At 40.1% G+C, this 27835-nt stretch overlaps 2 protein-coding genes across 10 annotated transcripts in view; one reads left to right on the top strand and one right to left on the bottom strand.

Annotated features, from left to right (window-relative positions):
- map2 (microtubule-associated protein 2) overlaps window positions 1–21650 on the top strand; it is a 98448-nt gene extending 76798 nt beyond the window's left edge. For 7 of the 9 annotated variants that reach the window (XM_072397225.1, XM_072397224.1, XM_072397231.1 and 4 more), the window contains 11 exons: window positions 411–3467; window positions 3559–3792; window positions 4214–4345; window positions 5443–5504; window positions 6650–6791; window positions 7597–7653; window positions 7902–8209; window positions 14742–14834; window positions 17344–17425; window positions 19475–19587; window positions 19813–21650. In XM_072397225.1, the coding sequence (XP_072253326.1) occupies window positions 411–3467; window positions 3559–3792; window positions 4214–4345; window positions 5443–5504; window positions 6650–6791; window positions 7597–7653; window positions 7902–8209; window positions 14742–14834; window positions 17344–17425; window positions 19475–19587; window positions 19813–20034 (4502 nt within the window). In that variant the 3' untranslated portion in view covers window positions 20035–21650. The remainder of the gene's footprint in view (window positions 1–410; window positions 3468–3558; window positions 3793–4213; window positions 4346–5442; window positions 5505–6649; window positions 6792–7596; window positions 7654–7901; window positions 8210–14741; window positions 14835–17343; window positions 17426–19474; window positions 19588–19812) is intronic. The other 2 variants (XM_072397226.1, XM_072397227.1) reach the window with 2 other exon arrangements.
- A 403-nt stretch (window positions 21651–22053) lies between these two features.
- myl1 (myosin, light chain 1, alkali; skeletal, fast) lies at window positions 22054–27477 on the bottom strand. Its single transcript, XM_072397232.1, has 6 exons — window positions 27244–27477; window positions 26481–26508; window positions 24660–24803; window positions 23793–23966; window positions 23601–23678; window positions 22054–22602 (listed from the first exon to the last, which is right to left on the bottom strand). The coding sequence occupies exons 1-6, from the start codon at window positions 27370–27372 to the stop codon at window positions 22574–22576; spliced, it is 582 nt and encodes a 193-aa protein (XP_072253333.1). The 5' UTR covers window positions 27373–27477; the 3' UTR covers window positions 22054–22573.
- Window positions 27478–27835: the final 358 nt, after the last annotated feature.

The following is a 27835-nucleotide window of genomic DNA, read 5'->3' as shown; positions in this document are numbered from 1 at the left end:
AAATATGAATTTTGACAGCTTGTAAATGGACACATTCTTGAAACAATGCATTGTGTTTTTTAAGAGTGATAGAAATGCTCATTCTTTTGTAGTTGATGTTAAAAGCATGGATATTCCTTCCATCTGTTATTGCTTGTTTCCCCAAAATCAGCATCACACTTACCTCATGCCGGTTCCGTCACACACCACCCCATAATTTTCATCCATTTGTGACTTGGTGGATCCCATAATCTCGCCGTACTTCTTCAGTGATGGCCGTATCATTGTGCTGTAAGTTTCTAAGAGAGAGCTTTGCCTGTTTCTGTTGTAGTTTTCATGATCCCTGGCTTAGGAAATATCTCATTCACAGCATGCTAAAGAAATACTTTTCCTTGCTTATAGAAACAGCCAACTTACAGATATCTTTTCAGCTTTGAAGATGGACTCGGACAAGCAAGACAGTGGGTCCATGAGCCCCGACAGTATTGGATCGGAAAAACGCCCAGAGGAGTTTTTTGAGCCCCAGATCCAAGGGTTCTTTGCTGGTGAAAGAGTTGTACCGGAGAGCCCCACCATGGATATGCCATCTTTTGTACCTCCAGATGTTCAAAGCCAAGCCAAAGAATCAGCCAGATCTCTCACACTTCAGCCCACATACGGTGAACCAATCACTGTGTCCGCAAAACAGCCATCGGTGGAGGTGGTGGAGATCAGCAGCATCGGTGCTCCCTCTGATTTCTCTTCAGTGGGAGTCAAAGTTCAAGGAGGAGATGCAACAAGAGATTCCAGAGACAGATCTGGCATGTCAGCATATTTTGAAACATCAGCTATGGAGGTTGATGAAGATCCCCAGTGTAAGGGTGAGGGTTATTACGAACTTAGTCGAGCTGGTGAGAAGAAGACTACAGGTGATTCCAAGTCTCAAGAGATTAGCTACAGCACACTAGCTGAAGCAAAGAATAAACCTGATACTAAGAAAAGTACAGCAGAAGACACTGGCATGTTTACAGCGCCTGACAAGAGTAATGAATGCAGGCTTTCCCCTGGTAAACTTGCCTTAGAGCAAAGGAGTTACTCACTTAATATCACTATTGGCGCAATGGATCAAAGTGGACAAGGTCGACCTAGGAACTTCTCCCCACTGGCCACAGACATCATGTCATACACCAGTGGGAGTCTAGATGAGTCAGCTGATTACCTTCCGGTTTCTACACCTTCTGCGGATAAGCCTCCGTCATTTCCTCCACTCATCCTGGAGACCGCAGCTTCTGTCACCTCAGATTCCTCATCTCCTCCACGGACAGCTGAACCACCTTCAAAAGCCACCTCCGAACCAGACTCTCCAGAATCACCTCAGCCCCCTAAGAGCACTTACAAAAATGGAACAGTGATGACGCAGGACTTGCCCGAGATGTTGGACCTTGCTGGTACCCGCTCTAGACTGGCTTCAGAAAACACAGAGCCAGAAATCGTCCAGAGGAAGTCAATTCAAGATGATGTTTCAGCTTTCACTGATGACCCAATGGCGAGCCTAACTTCAGGGGAACAGAGTCCTGGAGCAAGAAAGAGTGAAAGCCAACTGGAAGAGATGGGTTATTGTGTGTTCAGTGAATATTCGGGGCCCATGCCATCCCCTGCAGATGTGTTCAGCCCTACAGACACCTCTGCGCAGGTCTTCACCCCATCTGTTCTCGAGGAGAAAGTGGCAGAACAGGCAAGAAAATTAGCTGTTAGAGATACATCTGTGGAAGACCAGAGCCAGCCATCAGGAGTTGTTGATGTAGAAGAGAAGCAAGACCAGAGGCAGGTGGTTAAAAAAGAATCTGTAGAGGAAAAAAGCAAAGATATAGTAGATAATCAGCCGGTAAAATCCATAAGTGAGACCCCACTTACTCAGCCAAGTGAGTCCTTTGTGACACCAACTGTAACTGTGACTCTAGAAGAATGTGAGCGGTCAGCCAGTGAGACTGAACGACAAGCTAGTGGTGAAGGCTCAGCATCAGAAACTGAGATTGCAGACTACGAGAGGCAGATCCGCAAATTGGAGATGGAGGACAGGCCTCTCAGTTTAGAGGAGGAACGAGAACTGCAGGAGCTTCGGGAGAAGGTGAAACTGGTACACCAGGAAGCCTATGAGGAGGTGGATGCTGAGGATGTGTACCAACTGACTGGCATGGCTAAGGACCGGATTGCTAGACCCGTCAAAACTTCGCCTACTTCATCTGTGGAGAGCAACATCGATGATGACAAGCTGCTCTCCCCAGTACTGTCACCTTCCAAACTTAAACAAAGAGAATTATATGGTTCCCCAAAAAGAGCAGCTTCACCTGTGTTAGGAATAAATAAAAATGAGAGAGATGAGATTGAAAGAAAAAATAAGGAAGAACAAGAGAGGGAGGCAGTCCAGATGAAAAAGAAAGAAGAAGAAGCGAGGAAAATCAGGGAGGAAGCAGAAAAGAAAGAAAAGGAAATGAAAGAGACAGAGGAACAGGAAAGAAAGAAGAAAGAAGATGCAGAGAGGATACTGAGAGAAGAGAAAGAAAGGAAGGAGAAAGAGCAGGAAGAGCAAGAGAGAAAGAGACTGGAGAAAGAGAAAGCAGAGAGGGAGCTGAAAGAAAAGGAAGAGAACGAGAAGAAAGAGAAGACAGAGAGGGAGCTAAAAGAAAAGGAAGAAAAAGAGAAGAAAGACAAAGAAGAGAGGGAGCAAAAAGAAAAGGAAGAGAAAGAGAAGAAAGAGAGAGAAGAAAGGGAGAAGAATGAAAGAGAAGAGAAGGAAAAGATGGAGCAAGAGGAGAAAGAAAGGAAAGAAAGGCTTGAAAAAGAAAGGATAGAGCACCAGATGAGAGAGAAGGCAGAGACAGAAAAGATAGAGAAGGAAGCAAAAGAAAAGGAAGAGAAGGAAAATATAGAAAAGGAACTGATAGAGAAAAAAGAAAACGAGAAAGCAGCTGAGATGGACAAGAGGCTTGCAGACCAGCCAGTGGAATTAGAATCAAGACAGCAAAACAAAAAAGCTGCCATTAATGCTCCTGAGGAAGAGGCGAGCAACTCGAAAGAGAAGCGTGAGGAAGATGTTTTAAAGCTAGCAGCTGCAGGGGGAGAGGTGACAAAGGAGATACCAGAGACCCGTGCTGCCATTGAATCGGTGGTGATGGTTGAAGATGATTTCATCACTGTGGTCCAGACTTTCGATGAAGCTGAAGAACCGGGGCACAGCGTTCGTTTCTCAGCTCCACCTGAGGATGAAGCCCTTTGTGTCGCTGCCCGGAAAGAAGATGAGGAGGAAGAGGAGGAGTCTGTGGAGTTGGCTCAGGAAGCTGACATGGAAGCAGCCAGTTTAGAGGAGGTGGGTGATGTTCCTGAAACACCTGCCTCCCCAGGAAGGGACACTCAGACCATAGAAACAGAAGGGCCAACAGAAAGCTATGACAGAGATGAAACCACAGTCGATGACTCCATCCTGGACAGCTCCTGGGTGGACACACAAGGTGAGATCTCTTTGTTCTGTCGTGATAGTTTCTCCTCCCTCTTACTTCTTCTGCTTAAACTTGATGACTTTTTCCATGCCTTGTTTATCAGATGATGATAGGAGTATGGTAACAGAGCAGATTGAGCCGTTGCCCAAGGTGCCTAGTCCAGTCAAAAAGCCTGCTGTGGCCCAAAACAAGCAGACACAACAGCAGAAGACAGAAAAACAGGTTAAACCCAAGACCAAAGGAGGGCGACCTAAAGGGAGGATCTCAACACCTGAACGCAAACCTGTCCGTAAAGAACCCATCTACATCCCCAGAGAGGAAGTCAAGAAGAAAAAAGGTTCTTTCTCACTTAAATTGTGTTCATGTTCATGTTATGTCCATAATTTAAGTAGTGTCTGTGTATTTTCTGTACAGTGTGCTAAATTCTTAATAAATTCTTACATGTAATATTAGAGTTCATCCCCATGCTACTGTAAATATGTTACTGCTGCTTTCAGAAACAATATTACTACACAATTCTCTTTGTTCAGTTAGTTTAGTAATGTCGTTTATACATGTGGCTGTTCTAAAAATATAAAACATTGTCATATTAGGTCATCTGTTTATGCATGCGTCAACAAATACAATGGCTACACAGGGCTCCTGGGGAGTTTTTATCTCACGGCAGTCAGCATTTTGACATGGCTCAGCAGCTATCTCTGCTTATTTTTTGCATCCCTCTGCTTTAGTCAATGGCCTTGTTTCTTCTGATAATATAGCTGTCATAAAGAAGACTGATATCAGCAAAAAGGTGGAGACTCTGTCTCCATCCAAGAGGAGTGGGATGAAGCCAGCTGTCCGCCAGACCCGTCCCATCCAACATCACTCCTGCCCCAGAAGGAGACCCACAGGTGACAAGTTGGCTTGGTGTGTCACACAGCTGGTGCTTTCTGCAGGAGTCACCAGCACAGCAGTTCCCCATCACATCCATCTTCCAGTGTTGGCATACATTTAGCATTGTGTAGTTTGTTCCTTTTTATTGATTTCCTATTCTTTGTTTTTTTTTTTTTTGGTTTTGTGTGTTTTGCTTTTTTTTAATTTCACAGTGTCACAATAAAGTTTACTGGCCGAAATGTTTCATTTGACTTTTTTTCTATTGTTTCTGTGCTGTTTTTTTTTCTTCCTTTTTTGCAACTTTTCTGTGACTTGTGTCTGTACCTTGAAGAATGATTTAACACAAAGCTGACCATGACACCCTTGGAGTGTTTTACATACACATACACAAGGAAGAATTGACTGCTACCTGTGCATCTGTGCAGAATGGGGAGCAAAAACAACATTTCAACACTATTTCTACCAAATTCATGTTCTTTGTGCCTTTAGTATTCTTCTAATAAGTCACATTAATGGACAATTTGTAATGTAATTGCCATCATATTTTTAAGCTTTTGTGGTCTTAAAATCTAAATATATATATATCATATATATCAAAATATTTCACAACCTATGGTTACTTACAAACTACTAACCTATTGTTTTGCCCTATGAACTTGATGCTATAAAAAGTCTGTAATGCTGCCCTGTCCCAGAGGCAGTTTGCACCTCATTTTCTCCCAACAGACTAGATTCTGTGTCACCGATGGTGAAAACTTAGTATGTGACTGCATTGCCCCAATTAGATTATTTTCCGGGGTTGCCTTACATAATACAAAAAAAATCCCCAATTCTGTCTAATTTCTTGCCAGGTCTTTACAGAACAGAGCACTCAATGGGGCAACAACCTGCTCCCACAGAACATTTGATTTGTTATGTAGCTGCTCGGACTGTCTGTTGTTCATGTATTTTTCTGTAATTCAAACCAAACCATATCCTCACAGGGATATCATTATGAAGATATTCCGTCAAAATAGGACATTTAAAGGACTCTCACATCTTCTCCATCGTCACATGAAGGTTACATGCATTCAGCCTGATTTCCCTGAAATTATCTTTACTTTCTGTCCTTCAGAGACCCCACCAGACAGTCGTCAGCCTTTAAGTGTTGCCAGACAGTCCCGTGACAGAGCATCGGTAAGTATACCAGCCAAACCAAGCAGACATCTAATGAGAAAAATGCCAAATCAAGGCTGAATCACCAAATTAAAGGCACATTAGCTAGATAAACAAAATTCAAGAAAAATAACACTGCAGATTACCAGTAGGCAGCTTGCATCCTGCACCTTTAGTATATACAGTGTAGACAATTGATGGCTCACATAAAATATGTGACATATTGTCTTTTGTGACCTGCAGAGCAACTACTATTTAGAATAACACACACAGATTTGCCTCTCATGCTTTTCATTGCACTTATCTGTGCTCAGTCTTTTATGAAAAAAGAATAGGTTGCATGTCTTTTTATTTTTCTATGTTTAATGGGTTTTGGATAAGTAGTCAAGATCGATCCATTTGGAGTGTTTATTTTACTGTGTGGGCGTTGAATCACCCTGTGACATTTCTCCAGCGGCTGTGGTCGTGACTCCTTTTTACTCCCCCACCATGGTAATGACAGTTATTGTGTTTAAAATAACACAGTTTCTGCATTTCTTAAATGCCATGCCACTTACAAAAATACAGAAAATCTCTTCAAATACATCTATTAGCATGCTCTGTCGTGTCATTTGTTACAGTTGCCTGAACACAATGTCCAAGACTTATATTCTGTTGACTATTTTGGTGTCCCGTCCTTTTTTTTCTTACCTACATATTTCCAAAGAATGAGCATGAATGGTTGTTTTATGACCTGATTTAAATATTTCATCACTCAGTCATCTCAATGAGTAGGCATAAGATCATGTGTACTGATAATGCATGGGGAAGAGCTGCCATTTTCACCACTCTTTTGTCACTGTGTTGTTTATTTTTGTGCTGCTGTATGTCATTCACTCACTGGGCCCCGTCATTGCACCATCTCAGTGCCATGCCTGTCGTTTGCCACTCACAAAGATTCCCACCTCTATATCCAGAGCAGCTGCCTCATTAGATAGACTTCATCTATCCTCAGCAGAGCCTCAAGGCTCCCCAGAATTACAGAGACTTAAAGCCAAGGTAGGCCTGTAGTGTAGCTGTGCAAATTTGTTCTTTTATATTGTTTAAAAAACAAAAAATAAATCTCATGTCAGAGTAGTATCTGATTCACTGCCCCATGGCTGCACTCTTTTGTGTATTTCCATTAGGATGGTGGGTCACAAAGTCCAGAGAAGAGGTCCTCGCTGTCACGCCATGCCTCCATTCTAAGTCGCCGTGGGTACCACGAACACGAGGAGAGTTCTACCTCTATCACTAGCTCCGGCTCCACGGCTCCCCGTAGACCCACATGTAGGCTCATCAACTCATTATACACAGAGTGATTTAATAACTGACAGTAGGATGTCCAAAGCCTACCTGCCTGTTTATAACTGTCAGTATGATATTAGAAAAAGATTGATTCAGGAAGTAGAACTGCAAAACTTTTACCACTGCTGATCAATTTAGCAGTGTTTGTGTATATAAAGAGCTCTCTGCGCTTTGTATTCATGATGATTCAATTTAGAACCAATTGCAGGGTTTCCATTGTTCTTTTTAATTTACATTTAGAAGGTAGGAATAGGAAGAGGTAAATTGAAAAGATTAAAAGAAGATAAAATGTCCGTTTTAAAGAAAACTCGATACACATAAGGAGAAATGGAGACACTTTAACACATCAGACCTGGCCATGAATAAAATGACATGCCTCACCAGCTGCAACTCACCAGCAGCAGTATAACTTATACTAACAGTCTTTGATGCAGTGTAATTTATTCACTTCAAACCAGATGATTACAAAGTATCAGGTTTGCATTTCCCTAGCAGCTTTTCAAAAAATTGCTACATATTTGTTTTAGTAACCCTTTTTGTTGGCCAAGGAGTGCTGTTGGAACTTTAGCCTTTATAATTGCTAACACATATATTTGATGCCCTTTTAGTGGACCAACCTCTTGGCATGTACTGTACCCCCAGTCTTTATCTATTATTTAACGTCTAGTTGAAGTAATGATATGTCATGTTTTTTTTGTTGCAGATTCAGAATGCTATGCAGTTGTCCTCATCAAACCCCCATCTCCCGTTTCTAAATCTTAAACCTTTCATCTTTTCCCCTCTGCAGCATTTCGCACTGAGATGAGGGCAGAGCATAGGATAGGACGAGCCCCGAGTATGACAGGTAGGGAAAGTTTCAAAACCTTTATCAATGATACAGAGAAAAAATTGATAACAGGGCTGTTGTAATGGTGTTGAAATGTGTGTGTGAACCCAGTTGATGTTTGTGCATTTAAAACATGAGATTTAAGACTCTTTGTGTTTCAGTTTCGTGCAATTATATTTCCCATTAATCATGGAGACTTTGGGATATTTTTTTGCTGCTTGCGTCCTTCTACCTGCAACTTTCATACATCTTATCTTCCCCATCAGTTGCAGAATCAGTCCGCTCGCGTTCAGCCCGCAGTGGTCACTCCACCCCCCGCACCCCTGGCTCCACAGCCATCACCCCTGGAACTCCTCCCAGCTACTCATCATCTTCATGGACCCCTGGGACCCCACGGTCCCTCAGTTTGATTTCCCAGGAGAGGAAGGTGGCCATTGTCCGCACACCACCCAAGTCGCCTGCAACCACGCCCAAGCAGCTCCGCATCATCAACCAGCCCCTGCCCGACTTCAAGAATGTCAAGTCCAAGATTGGGTCCACGGAGAATATCAAGTATCAACCAAAAGGAGGACAGGTGACAATCTTTTCTAACACTTTCACCCCAAAAACTGAAGCTTTTGTTTTGCTGCGTCTTTACTCCTTTTGCCCCTGCACTCCTCCTTTTTCAGATGAAAACCATAATAGATTTAATTTTGGTCATACAGGAAATGCGTAAAAAGAAAACTATGTATCATCCAAAGATTGTCTGCATACAAATAAACTATAATCACTCAGTGCCGGAGAAACAGAGAAAGTTTTTGTTGCAAGAGAAAAACTATTTCTCTATGTCTCAATGTAAAGTGCATTTTTCCTAAAATCTGCTCTCTTTTTCTTTTGGCCTGTCATATTTAGTTTATAGAGCCCCTCTCTCTCTTTCATGCTTCTATGCGAAATGGCTTTTTTGGTTTTTAGTTTAGGTCCCTTTGCCAATTAGTTTGCCATTCATCCTGCTGATCCATCACAGCAAGAACGCTTGAGTTAAGGAACAAAAAAGAAAAATATGTTAATTTCTTACAAAGCTAGTCTGGCTTTAAGGCTGGCTCTAAGTTTAAAGATAATCAGTGTTAGATGCATTCAGCTCAGTGTTTATTTTTCCAGTCAGTATGGTTTGCTACATCTCCTGGCCCTGTTTGAACCAGCGGTGCAGGCAACCAGTGTGATCTCACACAATGTGCTGGCTTTCTGCTCTTAGAGTCATGATGTGGACCAAGGTGAAATGATTTGATATTGAAGACAACAAGGTTTGTAGCAGGAGAAGAGTTATGTTTCTCAGGAATTTGTCAAGCAACGCACAGCTAAAAGTACAGCAAATATCGGATTTGTAAGGTGCCAAGTAAGTGGACCTTGCTGCATAAATTCAATGCACAAGCAGTTTTTTATCAGAGCTCTTTTTCCTTGAGCCTGATATAGATTTTCTGCCTCACAGTCAATGATTGCTGAAAAAAGCCTGAATCATCATTCAGACAGAGCAACCATCAGTGCTGCTTAGTCCTCCAATTGTGTCACAATATCTTGATCATTTTTAACGATCCTGAAGATAAAAAACAAGATGAGGTCTTTTTCAGAAATATTTCCACATAATCCCTCAAGTTCTTTTCAAGTAAGAATTGAGATGTTCTGGTAGATTTTGTGGTTGCTCTGTCCCAGAAAAGTTGTGTTCAGAATCCCCAGACTTCATTAAACAGAAAAGTGACATGATTTTGACATCTCAGTGGTTGTAAGAGCTAAGAGCAATGTCTGTTCCTGAAGTTTCCCTCCTGGCCCTGTTAAGTGAGGACAGCAATTCAGCCAACATAAATCAGCATTTCTAATCGTGTTTTCTTCCGCTGCATAAAATCTGCATTAGCAGGGTGTCTGGGAGTGTATACCCTGCAGTTTGACAAATATCTTGTTCTGGCTTGAGTCTGAAATACAAAAGCATAGTGATGAAAACAGCAGCATGTCTGTAGCCATCAGCTCTTTCAAGCCCTCACTGATGACCTGATTAGGAATCCAAGCTTTGGGCTGGCATTTTTATGACTTGCCAGGTCTCTGAGCTTCTCTGTGCAGTCAGCCACAAAAATGGGGGGAGATCATGTTTCATCAAGTGCCATCCTGTCATCTGCTGGAGAAACTGACCTAATGAGGCCTGATGGTTAATGATTGGTCACAAGTTGTTGTTTTGTTTTTTTTCCTAGATTAATATTTTAAATCAGTGCAAGCATGTACATCACGTACACAATCTCTCAAAAAATGGGGGGAATTTAACTGTAGCCTTGTGCATGTAGAGGTGGAAATACTGAAAGATACTAAAAATCTCATTATATCTGGAATATATTAGCTTCATTATATCAGCTTCATCGTTTCAAACAAATGAAGCAGCATTTTAAAAAAATTGATTGCCATCCCTCCTCACAGCTTGTCTGATAACTTGTTGGTTGCATTTCTTTTATGCCACCGATGTCGTTAAAAAACAACTCCGCCGTAAAAGTAACTGTTGCTACTTTTATAAATTGACTTATTTTTTCTATCTTAACGACCTTGCTGCTGTAACACTGTGAATTACCTCACTGTGGGACTAATAAAGGACTATCGTATCTGTCTTATCTTATTGGCAACCATGTTGAATTACGTTTATAATTATGCACGAGCATAATCTTTATAATGCTGTGTTTGTTCTTGGTGTTGGTGTCTAGAGCACCCTCACCATCTTTAACGGCAACTCCAGTGCGTGTTTGTGTATGTGTGTGAGTCACTCCTTACTGGCACTGGGTGCCTTCTGTCTGACATAAAGTGGTGATGGCAGCTTTTGTCTAAACTTAGGGGTGACTGTCCATCGAAGCAGGGTGATTGGCCTGATTCCCAAACCTCTATTGGTCCACAAGCTGTCTGAAACAATATTAATATTTATCCGCTTCCTCGAGGCCGTAGCTTTGTGCTCAGATGATGGAATGAAGACGTCAGGAGATATATGTATGTTTAAGGTGATTCACTCAGAAGTGTCTAGACAAACGCTTGACTTAAGTGTTACTATTTGTGTCTTTATAGGTGGATTTAAGAAACGCTCTTCAGAGACAAATCAATGATTACTGACGGTGGTTTATATATCCAAAATAGAAGTACAGCAGAGTTGTGACATTTCACTGTAATACAGTAAAAATTAATGTTTTTATTTGGTTTATATTTATAATGTTCATATTCACATTTATTCCTGATTTTGCCTCTTACTGTTGCTACCAGACAACCCTGCTCTTTCAAGAGCGGAATATATATACAGAGGATTCTTTTAACCCCACAGTGATTATTTCAATTGTAATTGTTGGAAAAGTTGAGTTTACATTGTCTTTTTTATGTTAATAACCACAAAAGCATATCTACAGGGAAGCTTTTCATTGTTCCCTCTGAAATATCAGCAAACAGAATTGATCATTTGTGGTAATTTGCACATGGGTGTTACCACTCTGTTATTTTTCACACAATTATCACTACATAGTTACACAGCAAGTATAATTAACACTAGTGACATCACAGCAATTTACTCCCTCCTGAACTTTATTAGTCCTCTGCAGCTCCAAGGTCCAGATAGTGCTGCTGTAAGCACCTCCTGTAGTGAGCCTCCCTCAGTCCATCGCTCACCTCCACACACACCTGCTGACCTGTACATTGATTGTCCTCATAGAAACACAACGACCAAAACACACCAGCCGAGGCCAAGCACAGGGGCTCTTTGATCTGGAAGTCAGTGCTCCGCTTCATCTCCGTCACTCTTTGTCTGTCGGCAGTACACAGTGTGACCTGGACCCAGGACCTGCTGGTATATCACCACACTGTTAATTAAGGCAGTGGCACTGGAAAAATGTTCAGCAAGTTAAAAAAGTACAAATTTATAGAAAATGTGCTCTAAAGTTCTGTACAGTTCAATAGAAGAATGACCTTTTTTTCCATTTTCCTACAGTGCAAACGGAATAGCTTTACTTAAATGATACATTTATTTAGATGTAAATGTGAAAAAGGAAAGTAACAGAGAAAAGGCCCAAAATCTCTCGGGCACGCCGGTTCTTTAAAATGTACTTCTTTCATAACAGTTAAGATCTGAAAGTATCCTCATTTTCAGACATTTTTAGCAGCCAACACTAGTCATTAATATATTCTTGTCTTAAGGAGATATATTTCAGTATATTGTAAGCACCCACTCAAATTTTCTATATAAGCAGTTCATAATGTCTCTGTATTTTCCCAGATTCATATTTTAAACATGAAGCTGGACTTCAGTTACATGACACTGTCAAAATGCAGCTCCAAGGATACTCTGAAGCACTCTCCCCGTGGATCCAGTGTATGTATCGTTACTGTATGTCATCACTCTCCTCGCCTGAGGAGATAGGTGGTTACATTTCTGTCTAGGTAGTACGCGCATCCATAGAATTCCTCTTGTATATTTTGATTAGTGTAGTGTTGTGATAGTTTGTACTTTATAACTGCACCCTATGTTTTGTTTGAAGTTTAATCCTTACCCATAACTTTTTTACTCAATTCATAGTCTTATTCCTCTCCCTTAAAGGATGCCATGAATCACTTTTAAAGTTAGGTTAACAATATACTTTATAGCTCTGCAATAACCCATAGCAGCCGATGCCATAGCAACTGGTGTGTTAGCTTCTGATTTCACCCAGCTACCTGCAGTCAAAGCAGCTCCATCGAGCTTTAAATAACTCAGCTGCTGGGCGCAAAGATGGCCTCAGTTACAGAGGTAGCTAGAGAGACCAATGGAATCATGTGATCGTCATCTGCAATTTAAAGATTTCCAGGTGCTAGTCAGTGTAATACCTATCAGCTCCATCTGACAACCGTGGCTTGTCCTACTTCCTTGGAACTTATTACAGTAGAAATAATTTCCTTATATGATTCTTTACATCATATTTTCTATGGTTCCTATTGTATCTTATTTAACCCAGTGTTTTCACAAGGTTTAGCCTTTTTTTTTAATCTTACAGACTCGTAGTGACCTTGGTTTAATTCAAAGTTACTTTCCATCCTTTACCCTAGAAGTGTCTCTGAATTCTATTATTAATATTTGTGTTTCTTTCATTTATGACTTGAAAGCCTGGGTTTCACAAAGCAATTAACTTTAAGGTTTTTCTAGCTTCAAGCAAGGGTAAAAAAAACTATGTGCACCCACAATTTTAGGATGGTTTCTTGTTAGGTGTGTTGTATAAAGAAAGTGTAGGTGCAAACCTTATTTTTATTGTTTAAATTCTGTGAAGATTAATAGATTTTCTAGTTTTCTATCTTTTGTCATTATTCATTCAATAATTAACTGTTACACTGTGTGGTTCTCAGCTGATTTTTACATGCTAATGTCCTCAATATTGCCTGAAATTTCTTTTCTTATTATTTCCACATACCTCCTCTGAGCAGGGAGGTGTCTGTGTAGTCCTCTATAGCCATACACCCAGCAAGTTAGAGTTGTTATGAAAAAAACAGTCCATTACTTGCAAAAGAAACCTGAAACTTGAAACCTCTTCCTGACTGCCAGTTATGAGCTGAAAAAGCATGCTGTTTACACTAACAAAAAAGCTTAAAGCATGTAAATATACTAGCTGCAGTTACACTGTCTAAATGTCTACTAATGGGCATTTTTAGTGCACAACGGAGCCCTTTTGTCTGAGTCTTTACCCGAGTCTGGGTCTGATTGGGGCTCAAACATGCAAAACTGAACACCTCCTTTGTTTCTTTCTAAGCAGAATTCATGGTTAAAGGAGCATGGAAAACATCTTGAGGTTCCTTCTTTATACACACTACTTATTGGATTGTTAACTTAGCAGCAGTGGCAGTGTTGGTATTTTCATGTTCTCTTAAATGTGTTTGCTTCTGATGTCAGTGAGAACTTGAGCACATACAAAGATTTCTTCCTGAAGCAGTTAAGATAATTTCTAATTCTGAAATCCTCTCTAATTCTGCAACGTCATCAGCTTTGATATTCTTGGCTACAGTTGCTACGTAAGTCCAGCTTGTGATAGTTCAACCTTTAAGAAGTCAATCGTTGAATTGTTTTCTCAGACCTGATGACACTGAAATCATTTGAACTTTTGTGGATCTTCTTGCCAAATTTTAAGTAGATTTAAGTAGATCAAGAAAGGTGAAGAGAAGACACACACAAACAAACTCCCTCGTTCATAATTAAACATTGGTTGGCTTAGTTTTTAATTCTAACTTATAGTTTTGTTCCAAAACCAGGTATTCCGTTTAAAGACTTGTTAGATAGCTCATTCTTGTATGGGGTGTCATTTGAAAGCATTGTATTGGTCAGAAAAAAACATACCTGTTTGTCTCTCCTGTTCTCTCCTCTCCTTGAGAACAAACAGTGTGAGATATGTACAGTATGTTACTACTATATGTCTTATTACCCTCTGGCATAGTCTCCATTGCTTTCATTGTGCTACTAAATGAAATGTAAATATTTTAATTGTGAATGTACAGTACCAACTCTGCTGTGTCTACATCTCACTCCTGCTTTTTCTTCTTGCAGCTTCAGAGAGTCATTCATCATCACAGCACTCATATTTTAGCATCCTCACACCCTGTCATTATGGTCTCAAGTCTGAACTGCCTGTACTATGCATATGCTTGTATTTTTAGGCTTTTCTGGAGGAGTTGCCTCCTGTTGTTCCACTGTGTGAAGTCAAGATTTCCTGAATGTTTCATGTTTATGATATGGGCTTAAAATCCATATGAAAACAAAATAACTGAAACATTGTTCAGGCATTACTTACATTTCTTTATAGGTATGACAGGCACACTAACTGGCTTTGGTTGTGGTCAGAGAGCTGAGTGATTTGTTCAAGAATCCAGTTTTCAAAGAAATGTGAAATGTTATTTTCATGCTATGTTCCTAGAGTTTGCAGAATTAAGGCAGTCCTCTGAGAAGCCATGAGATGTTGTGCATTTAGCCAGATTAATGAAGTGGCAGTGGAGTTGTGCCAAGACATGCAGGGATATAAATACACACTCTGACTTTAAGAACAAACTGTTTAGGAAACTTGCTTTAGAGCCCGAATCCCACCTCATTCCTCACCTCGCTCCTGCAGGTTTTCATCTCCAGTGTTAAACTGGACTATAGCCATGTTCAGTCTAGGTGTGGTTCCTTGGACAGGCGGGGCTACTCGGCAGGAGGTGGAAACGTGAGTCTCGTCCTGCAAGCCCATTGTCTAAGTGTTATTGTCAGTGCTATTTACATGTTGTGTTGTGTTTTTGTCAGTGTTATCTCTTCCTTTTCCACCTTTCTCTACAGTTTTCCAGTTTATTGTTTAGTTAGCTGTTCTCTCAGCAGCGCAGGTTGTCTTCATCTCGCTGCTCTTCATCAACATGTCATTGTCCAAATGTGGTTTGTGTCCAGCAAGTTTTGATAATAAAGATTGACTGTCTTCTCCTCCAGCACTTGAAAATAGTATGAAAAGACTATGTTTTTATGGGGTGCAGTGCTTTATCATGTAAAAGTAGACGCTGTGCCTCTGTGATAGCTCTGTGACTCACAGTTTGCCACAGTGGGAGGAGAGGCACATAGATTTCCTCTGGTTACAAACAGTGCAATATAATTTTGGTATCACAATTAAGAGCATTTTGCAAAGATACTCCCTGCCACCTAAGAGCAGGTCAGCAGCTCGTTAGCCACAGCCACATGTTCTGTAACATTTACCTTTTGTGCTGGAGGCACACACTTTAATACTTCAAGAAAGAACATCTTTTAGTCATGTATGCTTGTATGAGTGTACCGTAATGTGCCGTAATGTAATGTTTTTTCTAGTGAATCTCTTGGCACTCATAAAGTACTTGATTAATTCTAACCACATCCATCTGAAGACAGCTGGTACAGCGTGTGCTCCATGTGCAGTTTCTGATATGCGTTATGCACATTAACAGTACACCATTGCACACCCCTAATTATAATAAGACAATTAAAAGTTGTGTCTTTGCCTCATAGCACTTCCCTCAGACTGTTCACACCATATCTCTTTTTATCTGATAAAGCTAAAATCTCAGATTTTGAATCTGAATACCAGGCTACATAGGCAACAGCTGTATTCAAACAACCCTTAAACAAGCAGGGCCAACAGCTTGTGCACTAAAACGTAAAATGACTTTTCATATAAAATTCAAGAGGTGTCATAGAGGTGCAACAAGAAACAAGACATTTCCGGTTGTTGCATCACTGGCGCTGTGGATTATATTATAATTCTGAGTTTTGTATTATCACTCATCTTGGATATGCTTCTTTTTTTTTTTTTAACAATGGTGAAAGTTTTGGCATCAATTGTCAAAATTACTGTAAACGGTAAATCTAGTAGATGGTGAACTGATTTCCAAAAAGTAAAAACATTTGCGAAACCCAATTTTAGAGTCAGTAACATAATGTCATGCACTACAGCTGACAGCTATGGCAGCTCATTACAGCAAACACCTGATAATGTAAACTGCTCCACAGCAGTTTATCATCCAAACAATCAGTTCCCCTTTGAGTCATCCAAACATACAGTGTTCGATATTATCTAAGATCACTAATGGGTAGGATCGTGTCATTATATATTAAAATATAGGCCTAAACTGGATGCTAAAAATGTATTGTCATGATTGTTGCCTTTATATTAAACACCTGACTGTTTTATTTTTCTAAATATTCATAAACAAAAAAATAAATGTCAATGCAAATCATTTCAATTAAAAACACCAACAACAGTGGCAGGGTTATTAGACTTCATAAATATGTGTTTGCTGGAGAGATGTGACAATCTGCAGCTTGATATTTAGCAACAGTGACATGAAGCACATCTCATCTCTTGCCATATGCTGCATACATTTAGCAGTGTTAAGCATGCATGGCTGTGTTGTCCATTATTCACAACTTTGCAAACCAACATGACCACCCATGTGGTTGCGCAGGTGCACGTTATAGTTTTGTGCTCCTTGTGTTATATTTTTCATGTGATTCACAGTCATCGTCATTCATTGTTGTCTCACTTTCCCTGATATGTTCATCACGGAGGTCCTTTAAGAGAGCAGAATATATAGAGCAATGGATCGTGTAGAGACTGCAACTAAACCGGTGACCTCAGTCGTGTCCTTGTGATTCATCTCAGGAAGTGGTGTCTTTTTCCTCGTTTGCTGTGCTACGTTTAAAGCCTTATAGCTCTGCTGTAGTTGTAGTCTCATCAGTTCACTCCATGTATACTCCATATCCCTGCTCTCTTCCTCTGTCTTTGGCCACTTTTACCTGTGCTTTTAACTATTCCTGTTTTATTAGCTTACATTTCTCACAGTCATGCTGTATCTGGCTAATTTTTTGGACATTTCCAACATTGCGAACATTTTCAAGTCATACTGTAGTGACATAGCTTCAAAGCAGAACTAAGGACTGCTGTGTAACAGTCGCAGCTTTTCTGATAAATAATTAGATTTCACTATATCGAAAATTACAACCTGTCATTCCCAGCTGATGCCAATCATTGTCATCAAGCAAAAGCTACACTTACAGGTAAACTGCAGACCTGATGGAATATACTCCTTCATTTAACTCAGAAAAGTGTGGGCAACAATTGGGATTACTTGGTGTGAGCAGAATCTGATGTTAGTTGGAACCTAACTTTGGAACTGTGAGCTCTTATCTCATATATTTCCCAATTTTGCTTCTTACAGGTGCAAATACAGAACAAGAAAATTGACTTGAGCCACGTGACCTCCAAGTGCGGTTCTCTAGACAACATTCATCATCGGCCAGGTATGGAGTTCCTTACAGGGAGGCCAACATTTGGAGTGGCAGTGAAGGAATGAGAATGCTTGTTAGCAGAGGGTTTGCTATGCCAATCTGCTGTGATGCAGTGTAACTTCATGCAGGGGTCTCCTGCACTCTGTCCTGCACTGCTTCAATGCACTTTGGCAAGGTATCTATATTTCACGACTTGCTGAGTTTAGACTGTGGTTGCACTTGACAGCCACAAGGTGTGAGTACATATGGGGCTAAAAAAGCACAAACGTAGCTTGAACCATCTTCTTCTGTTCTTTCCTGGGAAAAGCAGAAAACCATAGACATTGAGTGTAATTAGACAACAAGCTGCCAAAAGAAAAATCAAATCAAACCAGAACCCTACAGATTATTGGAGTTTAACTGGAAATTTTAGTTTGTGTGGATTCTACTGAATAGACTTGTTGCCTGAAATAATTATACGATGGATTTCAAACATATGGACTGTAAAATTGAATAGATATGTATGACATTTTTGCAGTTAATTACTTACATTGTGGCAGTTAATGTCTTACTGTTGTAGCACATTTTTTTTTGGTGAAATGTTTACAAATCGTCTAACTTAAAATTAAAATTTATATTCATGTACAGTAGACCAAACCCAGTAACATAAACACTTTAGTTTGGATTTTGGAGGATCCAATCCATCAATCAGAAAAAGGCTCATTGTTGAGGAAGTTATGATATGATTTAAAAAACAGTGACTTTGCCTGTAAAATCTCAATTTATGAAATTCTAAAATTCTTCAAAAAGATTTAATATATTAGCAGATAGAATGTAATTTTCCAGATGATATAATGCTAGTGAGTAAGTTGTGGCGGGGGCCAAGAAGTTGTCCTAGACATTGTTTGCTGTAAGACACTGAATGTGTGATCTTTTGAACAAAAATAATAAATGTTTTTGCAGTTTTATGTGAGGGGCTGAAATAACCAGTCAATCGGATAAAGTTGCTGCACTCTTCAGCATCCTGGAGAGCTGAAAGAACAACAACAGTGGAATCGAGCCATGAACTGCATTTGGACTGACAGCTCGATAGATCTGTCCGCAGGCGGCCGACTGAAGGAGGTGTTTTTGGTTTCTGGCAACATTGCAGCATTTTGTGTTGTTCAACCTTGAGTGTGTGAGTGAGGAACAGGATGTTGATGAATTGGATTGGATCACACCTTGAGAGGATTATACATTCAGTTTTGTGTTTTTCATTCAAATCACTTAACAGTGTTTTATTAAATTGTATCTGCAGTTCTGCCATCGGAATTTGATCAGTCAGAAAGAGCATGGGTGAGAGGCATGAGACTAAGAGGCATATAGTTTATGGAGGTGTAGCTGCAGAGAGTGTGAATAGTCTTACTAAGAACATTTAATAATGCATTCCAATCACTTCCATCGTATTAGTTAGACTGAGTCTCCGATGTCAAATCTAAGTCTGTGTAATTAAAAGCTTAATCTCGATTATTTAACGTCGCTGTAGTTTTTGTTTTAATATATTTATCTAAAGTGTTTTTTTAAATCATTACTTTAAGAAACAATGTACATCATTAAAATCATTCAATGTCAGCAAGTCAGTTTACGCATGAGTCTTTCAGAACATACCCATGATTTTGCTTTGAGATTTTAAACTAAACCAGTCTAACCATCCCTCATGGTCCTTCAGCAATTGCTTCACATCTTTGCAGCGCCACCTGCTGGTGTCATTGTGTCATATTTACAGGATGTTTCAACATTATTCATTGAGGGCCTTTTGGTCATTCATTTTCATTTTGACTGAAAAAATGCAGGTATACCAGCACTGTTAACCAAAAGATGCTTTTAGAGTGTGAAATCCCCTTTCTTATAAACTCCAGCCTAACTTTTGGTAAATTGACACCAGCATTGTGTGAGTTTTGTGTACACAGTTGGCGATGGGTTGTGTTGAAGTGTTCAGGATTTTTCTTAACCGTTGCATAAAATTGGAACACTAAAAATGAATGCGTTGTGCAGGCCTCAATTTTAGCTGCCTAGTTTTTACTCCTCCTCTGCTTCTTTCAGGGGGCGGTAACGTGCGTATAGAGAGTGTGAAGTTGGGCTTCAAAGACAAAGCCCAAGCCAAGGTGGGTTCCCTGGATAATACTCATCACATTCCTGGTGGAGGCCACATCATGGTGAGTGTCAGTGCCATGCTCCTAGTCCATCACTTATAGAGGAAGGCAAGTTTTTTCCTCCGTGCCAGCAAAGGTACAGATGCTGTTGAGAAAAGCTCCCTTCTACTTCTGTTTTTAGAATTACTCATCTCAAAGGGTTTTTTTTTTTTGTCAGCTTAACATATCATTCAAAGTCTTTGAGGTGAAAAGGATGCAGATCATCTCAATTCCTTTTTCCTCAAACAGATTGAGAGCCACAGGCTGACATTTCGTGACCATGCGAAGGCCCGGGTGGACCATGGAGCCGAGATCATCGTCCAGTCACCTGGTCTGTCCGGCTCAGTGTCTCCCCACCGCCACCGGGAAAGCCAGCTATCATCCTCCGGCAGTCTCAATATGATGGAGTCACCACAGTTAGCAACCTTGGCTGAGGATGTCACTGCAGCTCTGGCCAAGCAGGGCTTGTGAACACTGGATCTCTGGATTGCCGCTCTTAAACCCTCAGATGCCCTCATTTGCACCCTCTCAATATTCCTATTCTGACACCTTGAGGCAGAGTGGTTACCACTTCTGCTCAGCTAAACCATAGCCTCTCAACATCTTTATGTCTAGATCCATCACTCAACTTTAAGTAGAGACTTGAGTTAGGAGCTACTGTACTTTGGTCCTCTTTATCCTGTTTGCTGTCTATTTTAATCCCAAACATGTTCTTTTTCCTGATTCATTTTGTGGATCTCCTTCTTTTGAATGATCTTGCATAGAGTAGTTTGACCAATGGTCCTGGATTAAGTGGTATATCCACTTAACATTGGCTTTATTGATCTTGGATCTGTGTTTTAAAGAAGCTAAAGCCTTTTTTCTACTTTAAGTAACAATAATGTGACCAGTACACCATGCCGCACGTATTGTTCTTGCTCAGTAAACGTGCATGGACGCCAGATCCCTAACAAAACAAGCATCCTTACTGCGAGTCGTCATTGTCATCCAGTATATAATATATTTAACTAATATATAGATATATAAACATGTATAAAATACAGTTTTTTGCCATCTACATGTCCTCAAAACATTTTAAAAGGAAGTGACAATATGGCTATAAAATCTTAACTGTAAAATTGCATTTATGCAAGAACCAAGTCATGTTATGACAAGCATGTATGGATTCAAACATCAAAAGAGGCTATTTTGTATTTTAAAAACAGGATTTTAGTAAGTTATTTCCGCATTCATTGGATAAAGATTAAACAAGTTCATGTTTTGTAGTTAATAGTTGTTTACAGTGCAATGCTTGGTGATGATATCAGAGAGCTGAATCGGTGTTGCAGTAGAAAGAATGTCAGTCCTGCTGATGAGCATCACCCATGTGTACCTGCTCAGCAGTTCAGTATAAAAGCCTGTTTATAGATCAGAATATTAAACACTGGAGCTCATTCCATAAACCTTCTATCCTAAAAGGAAACCTCTAAAGGTGTCTTGTCCTTGGAGCTGAGTACAAAAATGAATGAACAGTACATACATATCACTGCTAATACAGGCTGAAGTTGCACTCGTCAGGACTGACTGTTGTCTGAGCCACAGGAGAAGATGCTACAACTTGAGACCTGATACTTAGCAGAAGATGCCGCTACTCTGAAATATGCGTCTGTGCGCATTTGGTTCAGATCCTGTGCCGTTTTACGGAGGCCGCTACTGTATCTGGGTGTTTTGATGCAAGGTGTGGGATGAAGAAATTGGAAAAAATAATTAATCATTTAAAAAAAATATTCAATGAGGAAAGCTGACTCAGAGAGCGTAGTCAGCAGCTGTTATATCTGTTAAGACAAAGTGTTTGGGTGAAATAGTTTCTTTTTCAGACTCTGTTTGTGGTATGACCTCCCTCCTGCCTAATTACTGTCCCCAACTGCAACTGTTTGTTTGCTTCTGTGTTTTTTCTGCATTCCCCATCTCTATGTGCCCCTTCCCTGCCTACTGCTCCACCCTACAGCAACTGTAAATGTATTTAAAAGGTCAAGTAGATGTATGCAGTTTTTCTCTTGTTGATATGACACCAAATATAAGAAATAATGACAATAAAAACAACAAAAAGTGAGACTGGACTTGGTTTTGGTTTGTTTATAGATGACCAAACAAGGAAACAGATTTACATGAATAAAAAATATATCTGTTAATGCTCTTGCTTAGATTTGGAAATTTGCTCTACTTGAAATATTCAGCTCAACCCAGTACCCTGTTAGCTCAGCTTGACCAAATCCTTTCCAAAGATTACAGAATCTGTCCTCCAGCAGATCCAAAGCTCATGGTTTGTCTTTTGTTTAACACAGAAAATCAGAGAAAATACAAATCATGTATTTAGTTATGCTAAACACTGTTCAGATAAGTTAGAAAGGGACTATAAGTGCATTTTCCAACATGACAAGCTGTTTTAACCATACATTCAAATGAACTCATGACTTAAATGCCAGTATAAATAGAGTCAAAAAACAGGAGTAAAATGGGAGTGTGAAAAGTTTATTGTGAAATGGCAGAGGATGCAATAACTTAAGACTCGGGGATGGGTTGAGTTAGGGGCGGATTCATTTTGATGGCCAGTCCTGGGCCAAACCAGTCACTTCACTGGAAAATAGACAGCCAGTCAAACAGCAAGTGGGAAGGGACAGTCATCATAATTCCACCTCCTTCTCCATCAATGTTCCTCTGTGACAGCAAAAAACCCATGAGACAGGGGGACTTGGATGAAGATGAGGAAAGAAGCACCTCGTGGCAATTTGATACAGCTCCCCGAGAAGCAAGAGGAGGGAGAGAGAAAGGGAAAGGGAAAGGGGGGAGCACCATTCAGACAAAGGAAAGAAAAAAGTGTAGGACAAAATAAAAGAAGGATTCAGGAAATGACATCTCATAGTCCATTATTCCCCCTGCTTCCACAGATGGTGCAAGAAACAGCGAGTGGATGTCGCGACACCATGGGGTCTGCACTTATTGGATGTTCACCACCGCGGTGGCAGGGTCCTTACACAGACATGATGTGCTTGACAAAGGCTGCATATGAAGACCAGGGCAGCAGACAGAAAGAACAGAAGAGAGGAATAATGAGTGAGTGAGGGAGGAGACTGACCAAATATGGTGTCTGTTAAAGAGCACAAGAGATTTAAATCCATTGTAAAAATAATTAAAATATAACTATATTGGAATGAGAAACTAGACAAAAACATAGTTGGCGTTAAAAATGAAGTTAGTATGAAACTACTTTCAATCTACATTCTATTTTATGGCGGGCAGGGAGTGATTCTTACTGTTACAAAATAAAAATCAGTTTATGTACAAATCCTTTAGGAAAATGATTTAACTTTTTTTCTCAGAAAACATTTTCAAGGTTGCAAAGTGGAGAGGAGTTTAGTGTATCCAGGGTATTAATCACTAACTCTATGTCTAACTTAATGCAGCATGATGTTGACCCATATATATCTATGCGTGTGTGTGTCTATACAACCTACTGTAAAGGCTAATCTCAGTCAAAATACAACGCCAACATTTTTAAAGCTTAAACGTGTATTCCAAGGGCCTTCCTATGATTTTTTTTTTCTTATTGCTTTTTTTTTTTTAGATGATGGACTCACTGGAGTTACTGATCCAAGGAACAAAAGCCAACTTATTTTGACTTTCAGTCCCTATTTTAAAGACTTTCCTCCTGCCAAATACAACCTTATGGGTCATTCGCTAATGCAGGCCAAATAACTGTGAGAGTAATCACATGTTAATTACAAATATGACATCAAAGAAAGTAACTTTTGTTTTGAAAATAGAATATATTTTTAGCCCTGACTTTGCAGATTTGGTCTCTAATCCTTACCAAGTGATGTTATTGCATAACCCCTACTAGCAGATGACAAAACAATTTTTGTAAATTCTTGTCATGTTATTGACTAAATGTATCTTATAAGTGAAAAAATAATTGTCATATTTGTGTCAGTTCTTGCATAATAGGCTAAAACCTATTTAATTTGTTATCATTATTATTAGTTTTATTTGCTGCTCACCCTCATAGTTGACACATCCGTTCTCATCCTCCTGTCCTGCCATGAGAGCGTCAATCTCGCTCTCATTCATCTTCTCTCCTGTGGGAGGAGGTAAAAGGTGTCAGATATTTACAACAACAGAATAATCAGGGGGAAAAAAGAATTAAAAAAAATGTAAACACATGCAACAGTTGAGCTTTGGCCTCAACTCACCCAGTGTTGACAGGACAATACGCAGCTCAGCACCCATTACTGTGCCGTTACCCTCCTTGTCAAAGACACGCAGACCCTCAACATAGTCCTCAAATTGTGCCTTGTTCGGGCTGTTGATGATGGTCTGGAGCATGGGCAGGAAGGCCTCGAATTCTACTCTCTTGTTGGCCATGTCTGTGTGAAAACAGAAAGAAATTATTGTAAACTATATAGTAATCTAGAGATATATACACGCACACACACACACATATATATATATTAGATAATAGACAAATAGAGCCATGACAGACCAAAGAAAAGGCAATCCTGCAGTGCCCTCTATAGGTCAAATATTTAAAATCTCATTCATGTCCAAGCTGCTCAGCTGGCTGTGGATGGGTGTGTGAATCTGTTCCAAAGCTCCACTGTGTGACTGTGTGACTCTAGTGCCCTGTGCCATAATAACAGCAAAACCTACTGAAAACAGAGGCATGCATTACTGGTTGTTACACCCAGTCTAAACATTACCTCAGATAAATCAGCTCTGTGAATTATAGATCATTACAACAATGTTCAACAACCAATGACTGGTAAACAGCATGTCGTACTTTACTGATATAAAGAAATATACACAAATAATTTCTTTCATCCTGTTTATTGTCAATGACAGAACTATAGGTAGTACCATGCTTTTCCAGACCAGTGAGACTTACTTAATTGTAATGGCACTTTCGAAATATTTTGCATGAAATAATCAAATTTGTATATATCTCATAGCTCAACAAACAGAATTTTATGTTTGATCAGCCATCTAAAGCAACAACATTACCACACAAATAATCAACCCATTCAGTGAGAGATTTAAGGGCTACTGAATGCTTCACTTACCATCAGCAGTGGGGTTTCCCAGCAGCTTGCTCACCTCCTTGTTGGTGGGGTTCTGTCCAAGAGCGCGCATGATGTCTGCGATCTGGTTGTAAGCCACCTTGTTGTCACCCACCCTGTCAAACAGACCGAAAGCCTCCCTGTAGTCTGTCAAAAGGCAGGAAAAGAGGATATTACCACCTCTACAAACCAGTACTTTCATTGTCATCAAATGGTTTGTATGTGTGTGTGTGACAGAAGTGTTCAGGTTTATCATGACTAAACCGTACATACTAAACTGAACTCTCATCTTGAACTTTCTATTATATTCAAAGAGGGAATACAATCAAACTGTTTAACCGTGACCATTTTATCTCCATATGTTCGTGACATGAATAGGATGAAGCAAATAAAAGAATGAATGAATTGCCATTTATAGAATATTCATAACATTCACCTTATGTCTGTTATTTCTATTTTACATATATGTATAGGAAAAGGGGACAGAAATTGTATTTGTATCCACAAGTAATGTTTTCTTCTTGAAATTATGTATTTTAAGTAAAGTGCATTTCACTATGGAATGAATTCAGGGGTTTAGCCCTAGCTGTTGCCAAGCTGCCAGCAGATGGAGGCAAACTGATAATGCAAAACAAGTGCAAGACATCTCAAAGGTTATGGTATTATTGGCTGAATGGACTGACTCCTGCTGAGTTCCATCACCCCCCCCCAAAAAAACTATTTATGTCTCAGCTGTCTCCTTCTCTCATAGCGGGGCTGTGGTCTCTTTTAAAAGACCACCTTGGAATTGATAAACATAGCTGAGAATATGAGCCCCTCCTTTTAAAGGCAAGGCCCTCTGTGGGTGAGCTGAGTAATAGTAGGGAATGCTGACGGCGGTGTAACAAGCATCCACCGTGCAGACTACAGGTCTGGTCACATGATGGCCAAAAGGAACCAACAGCACACAGGTGTTTCTTTCTGTCAAACACCACTCTGTCACTTCATTATTCCTCCTTCCTAAGTCACTGCATGAAACTGCTTCTTTGGTTGTTGCCTCAAAGCACATGGTTTGATTTCACTAATGTACAGACAGCACATGAGCTGAAGCTAATATCAGGAAACAGAGACTCCTGAATGCATTTATGAAATCAGACTCCTTTGTCACTAAATTAGCCCTCTTCAGCCTTTGTGCGGGACATAATCTTAATGACTTTTAACCTTACTTTAGCTAATTTACTGCACTTGTTTTATTTTTCATGATTGCAGGTGATAATTAGTTTTACAAGGTGAAGATGTTTACCAGTGGAAGCTCAAATTGCTTTATTAACTGTATTTCTTGCTAACTCTTGCATAGGCAACACGTGCAAGAACTTGCTGTGTACACATTTAGTCTTTCATACAATGATCAATCCAATCAGCCATAAAACTCTTATTTCTTACAACTTTTGTGATGTAACATTCAGATTTGATCTGAACTGCTGAAAACCTACTTTTTCTGTGACATTTTTAAAGCCTACATAAAACTGAAAACCCATTGAAATGAGTTCCTCATGTAGCTACTATCAGATTTCACATGGCATTTGATATTCTTGTGGAATGTCAAAACAGAAAAATGACTGAGGTGACCACCTGTCATGAGCACTTTAACACCTGTTGCTGTGTCTGTTGCAAGTTTGCATTGAGCTATTGTTCATTTATAAGCTATCCAAACTCAGGGAATAGTAATTTCAGATAGTGATAAATTTGTCAGAAATCAGGCCAGGAGGTAGATAAAAGAAATGTGAGTTTTGTGGAGTGTATGTCATGTCATATGACTGCAAAGGTGCAAAGAAGTTTACATACCTTCAATCTGGTCTGCGCTGAATTCTATCTATGAGCCAACACAAAGCAGCCATGTCAGTATCAAATATACAAAAAGCAGAAGTTTTGAGCTGACATGACATCAGCAGCACAGACATTTTATTTTCAATTCAGACAACCAACAGAGCCAGACATTTTCAATCCAGTCTCCACAATAACAACCACAATGAGACAACCATCAATCTTGTCTCTTAGCTTAAGTTAGCTTCATGTGATGTTGATGGCACCTGATCTGTGGGAGGTCCATCTTTAGCTACATTAAGATGTCCACATTTGGTGTCAATGTGCATTGCCATCAGGCATGAATAACTGCTCTGATAGTCCAATCTGGAAAGATCTGGGTGTGGTCTAGGCCATGGTGAGCTATCCATGGTTCTGTTCACACTCCCCAGCCCTCTGCATATCTTTGGAGTGTGGAACTCTAAACCTAAAGCCACAATCACTCTCTCAATGAATGGTGCATCATCTTAAAGATGCTCATTCAATTATGTCTGTGTCCCTACTCTAAGTAAAATTACTCTTGTAATAAAATAAGTTAGTTGTTCAGCTGTTTTCAAAAGTATGACATACAAATAACAAAGCTTGCCCCCCAAGAATCTTTCTGTTTAGGGAAACTCATTTGTTAGTCGAAGTCTGCCATGCAGCTCTGAATGGAAAAGGCAAAGCCCAGTTCCTCCTGAGAAGCCTGCATCCCATCATCTCCCTCCCAACAACAAATGACATTATGCCTTCACGGTCAATGTACCTTGACCGCGGACAGGTCGACAGCGGCAGGAGCAGGAGCTGGCGCTGGTTCGGGTGCTGGTGCTGGTGCAGGTGCGGGTGCAGGTTCTGCCTTCTTGGCGGGAGCCTTAGCGTCCTTCTTGGGTGCCATTTCAACTAAGAGTATAACTACTTTGGCCCTGAAGCACAGACAATTCCCGGTTGGGGAGACACACAAGGAGTGTTTCACAAAGTGGAGGGAACTCGGAGCAAGACATCACCGTTTGGGCGTATATATATGATGCTATTTTTCCTCTTGACCCCCGTCAACGCTATCCCAGTGTGAGGATTGGATAGCAGATGGGAGGGTGTGTGTGTGTGCGCGCGCGCCTATTTGTGAAGAACTTTTCTCTAAACATGGAATATAAGGTTGCAGGCTAGAGTGTGTTTGTTCATTACATACTACTCTAATCAAAAACGAAAACACTGGACATGGCGAGGAAGGTCACGTACGGCCAAGAGATCTCCTAATGACTATGCCTCACTTTTACGCACAGCATTGTACTTCATTGTACGCACAGGCTCGATACATCAGAGTAAAACTGGCCACCGTGTTGAAGATGGTTTAACAATGA

Source organism: Leuresthes tenuis, unplaced genomic scaffold (assembly GCF_036924035.1).
Source record: "Leuresthes tenuis unplaced genomic scaffold, fLeuTen1.0.hap1 SCAF_12, whole genome shotgun sequence".
Taxonomy (NCBI): Eukaryota; Metazoa; Chordata; class Actinopteri; order Atheriniformes; family Atherinopsidae; genus Leuresthes; species Leuresthes tenuis.
This window is presented reverse-complemented; position numbering and strand designations above follow the sequence as displayed.

What these genes read in the sequence shown, in the direction of transcription:
- myl1 (XM_072397232.1), bottom strand. Translation starts at nt 27,372, where the DNA reads ATGGCACCCAAGAAGGACGCTAAGGCTCCCGCCAAGAAGGCAGAACCT. An exon ending in CAGCGCAGACCAGATTGAAG is followed by an intron (nt 24,804 to 26,480) that starts GTATGTAAACTT and finishes GCCTTTTGACAG; the next exon opens with ACTACAGGGAGGCTTTCGGT. An exon ending in CGGATGTGTCAACTATGAGG is followed by an intron (nt 22,603 to 23,600) that starts GTGAGCAGCAAA and finishes CTTCATATGCAG; the next exon opens with CCTTTGTCAAGCACATCATG.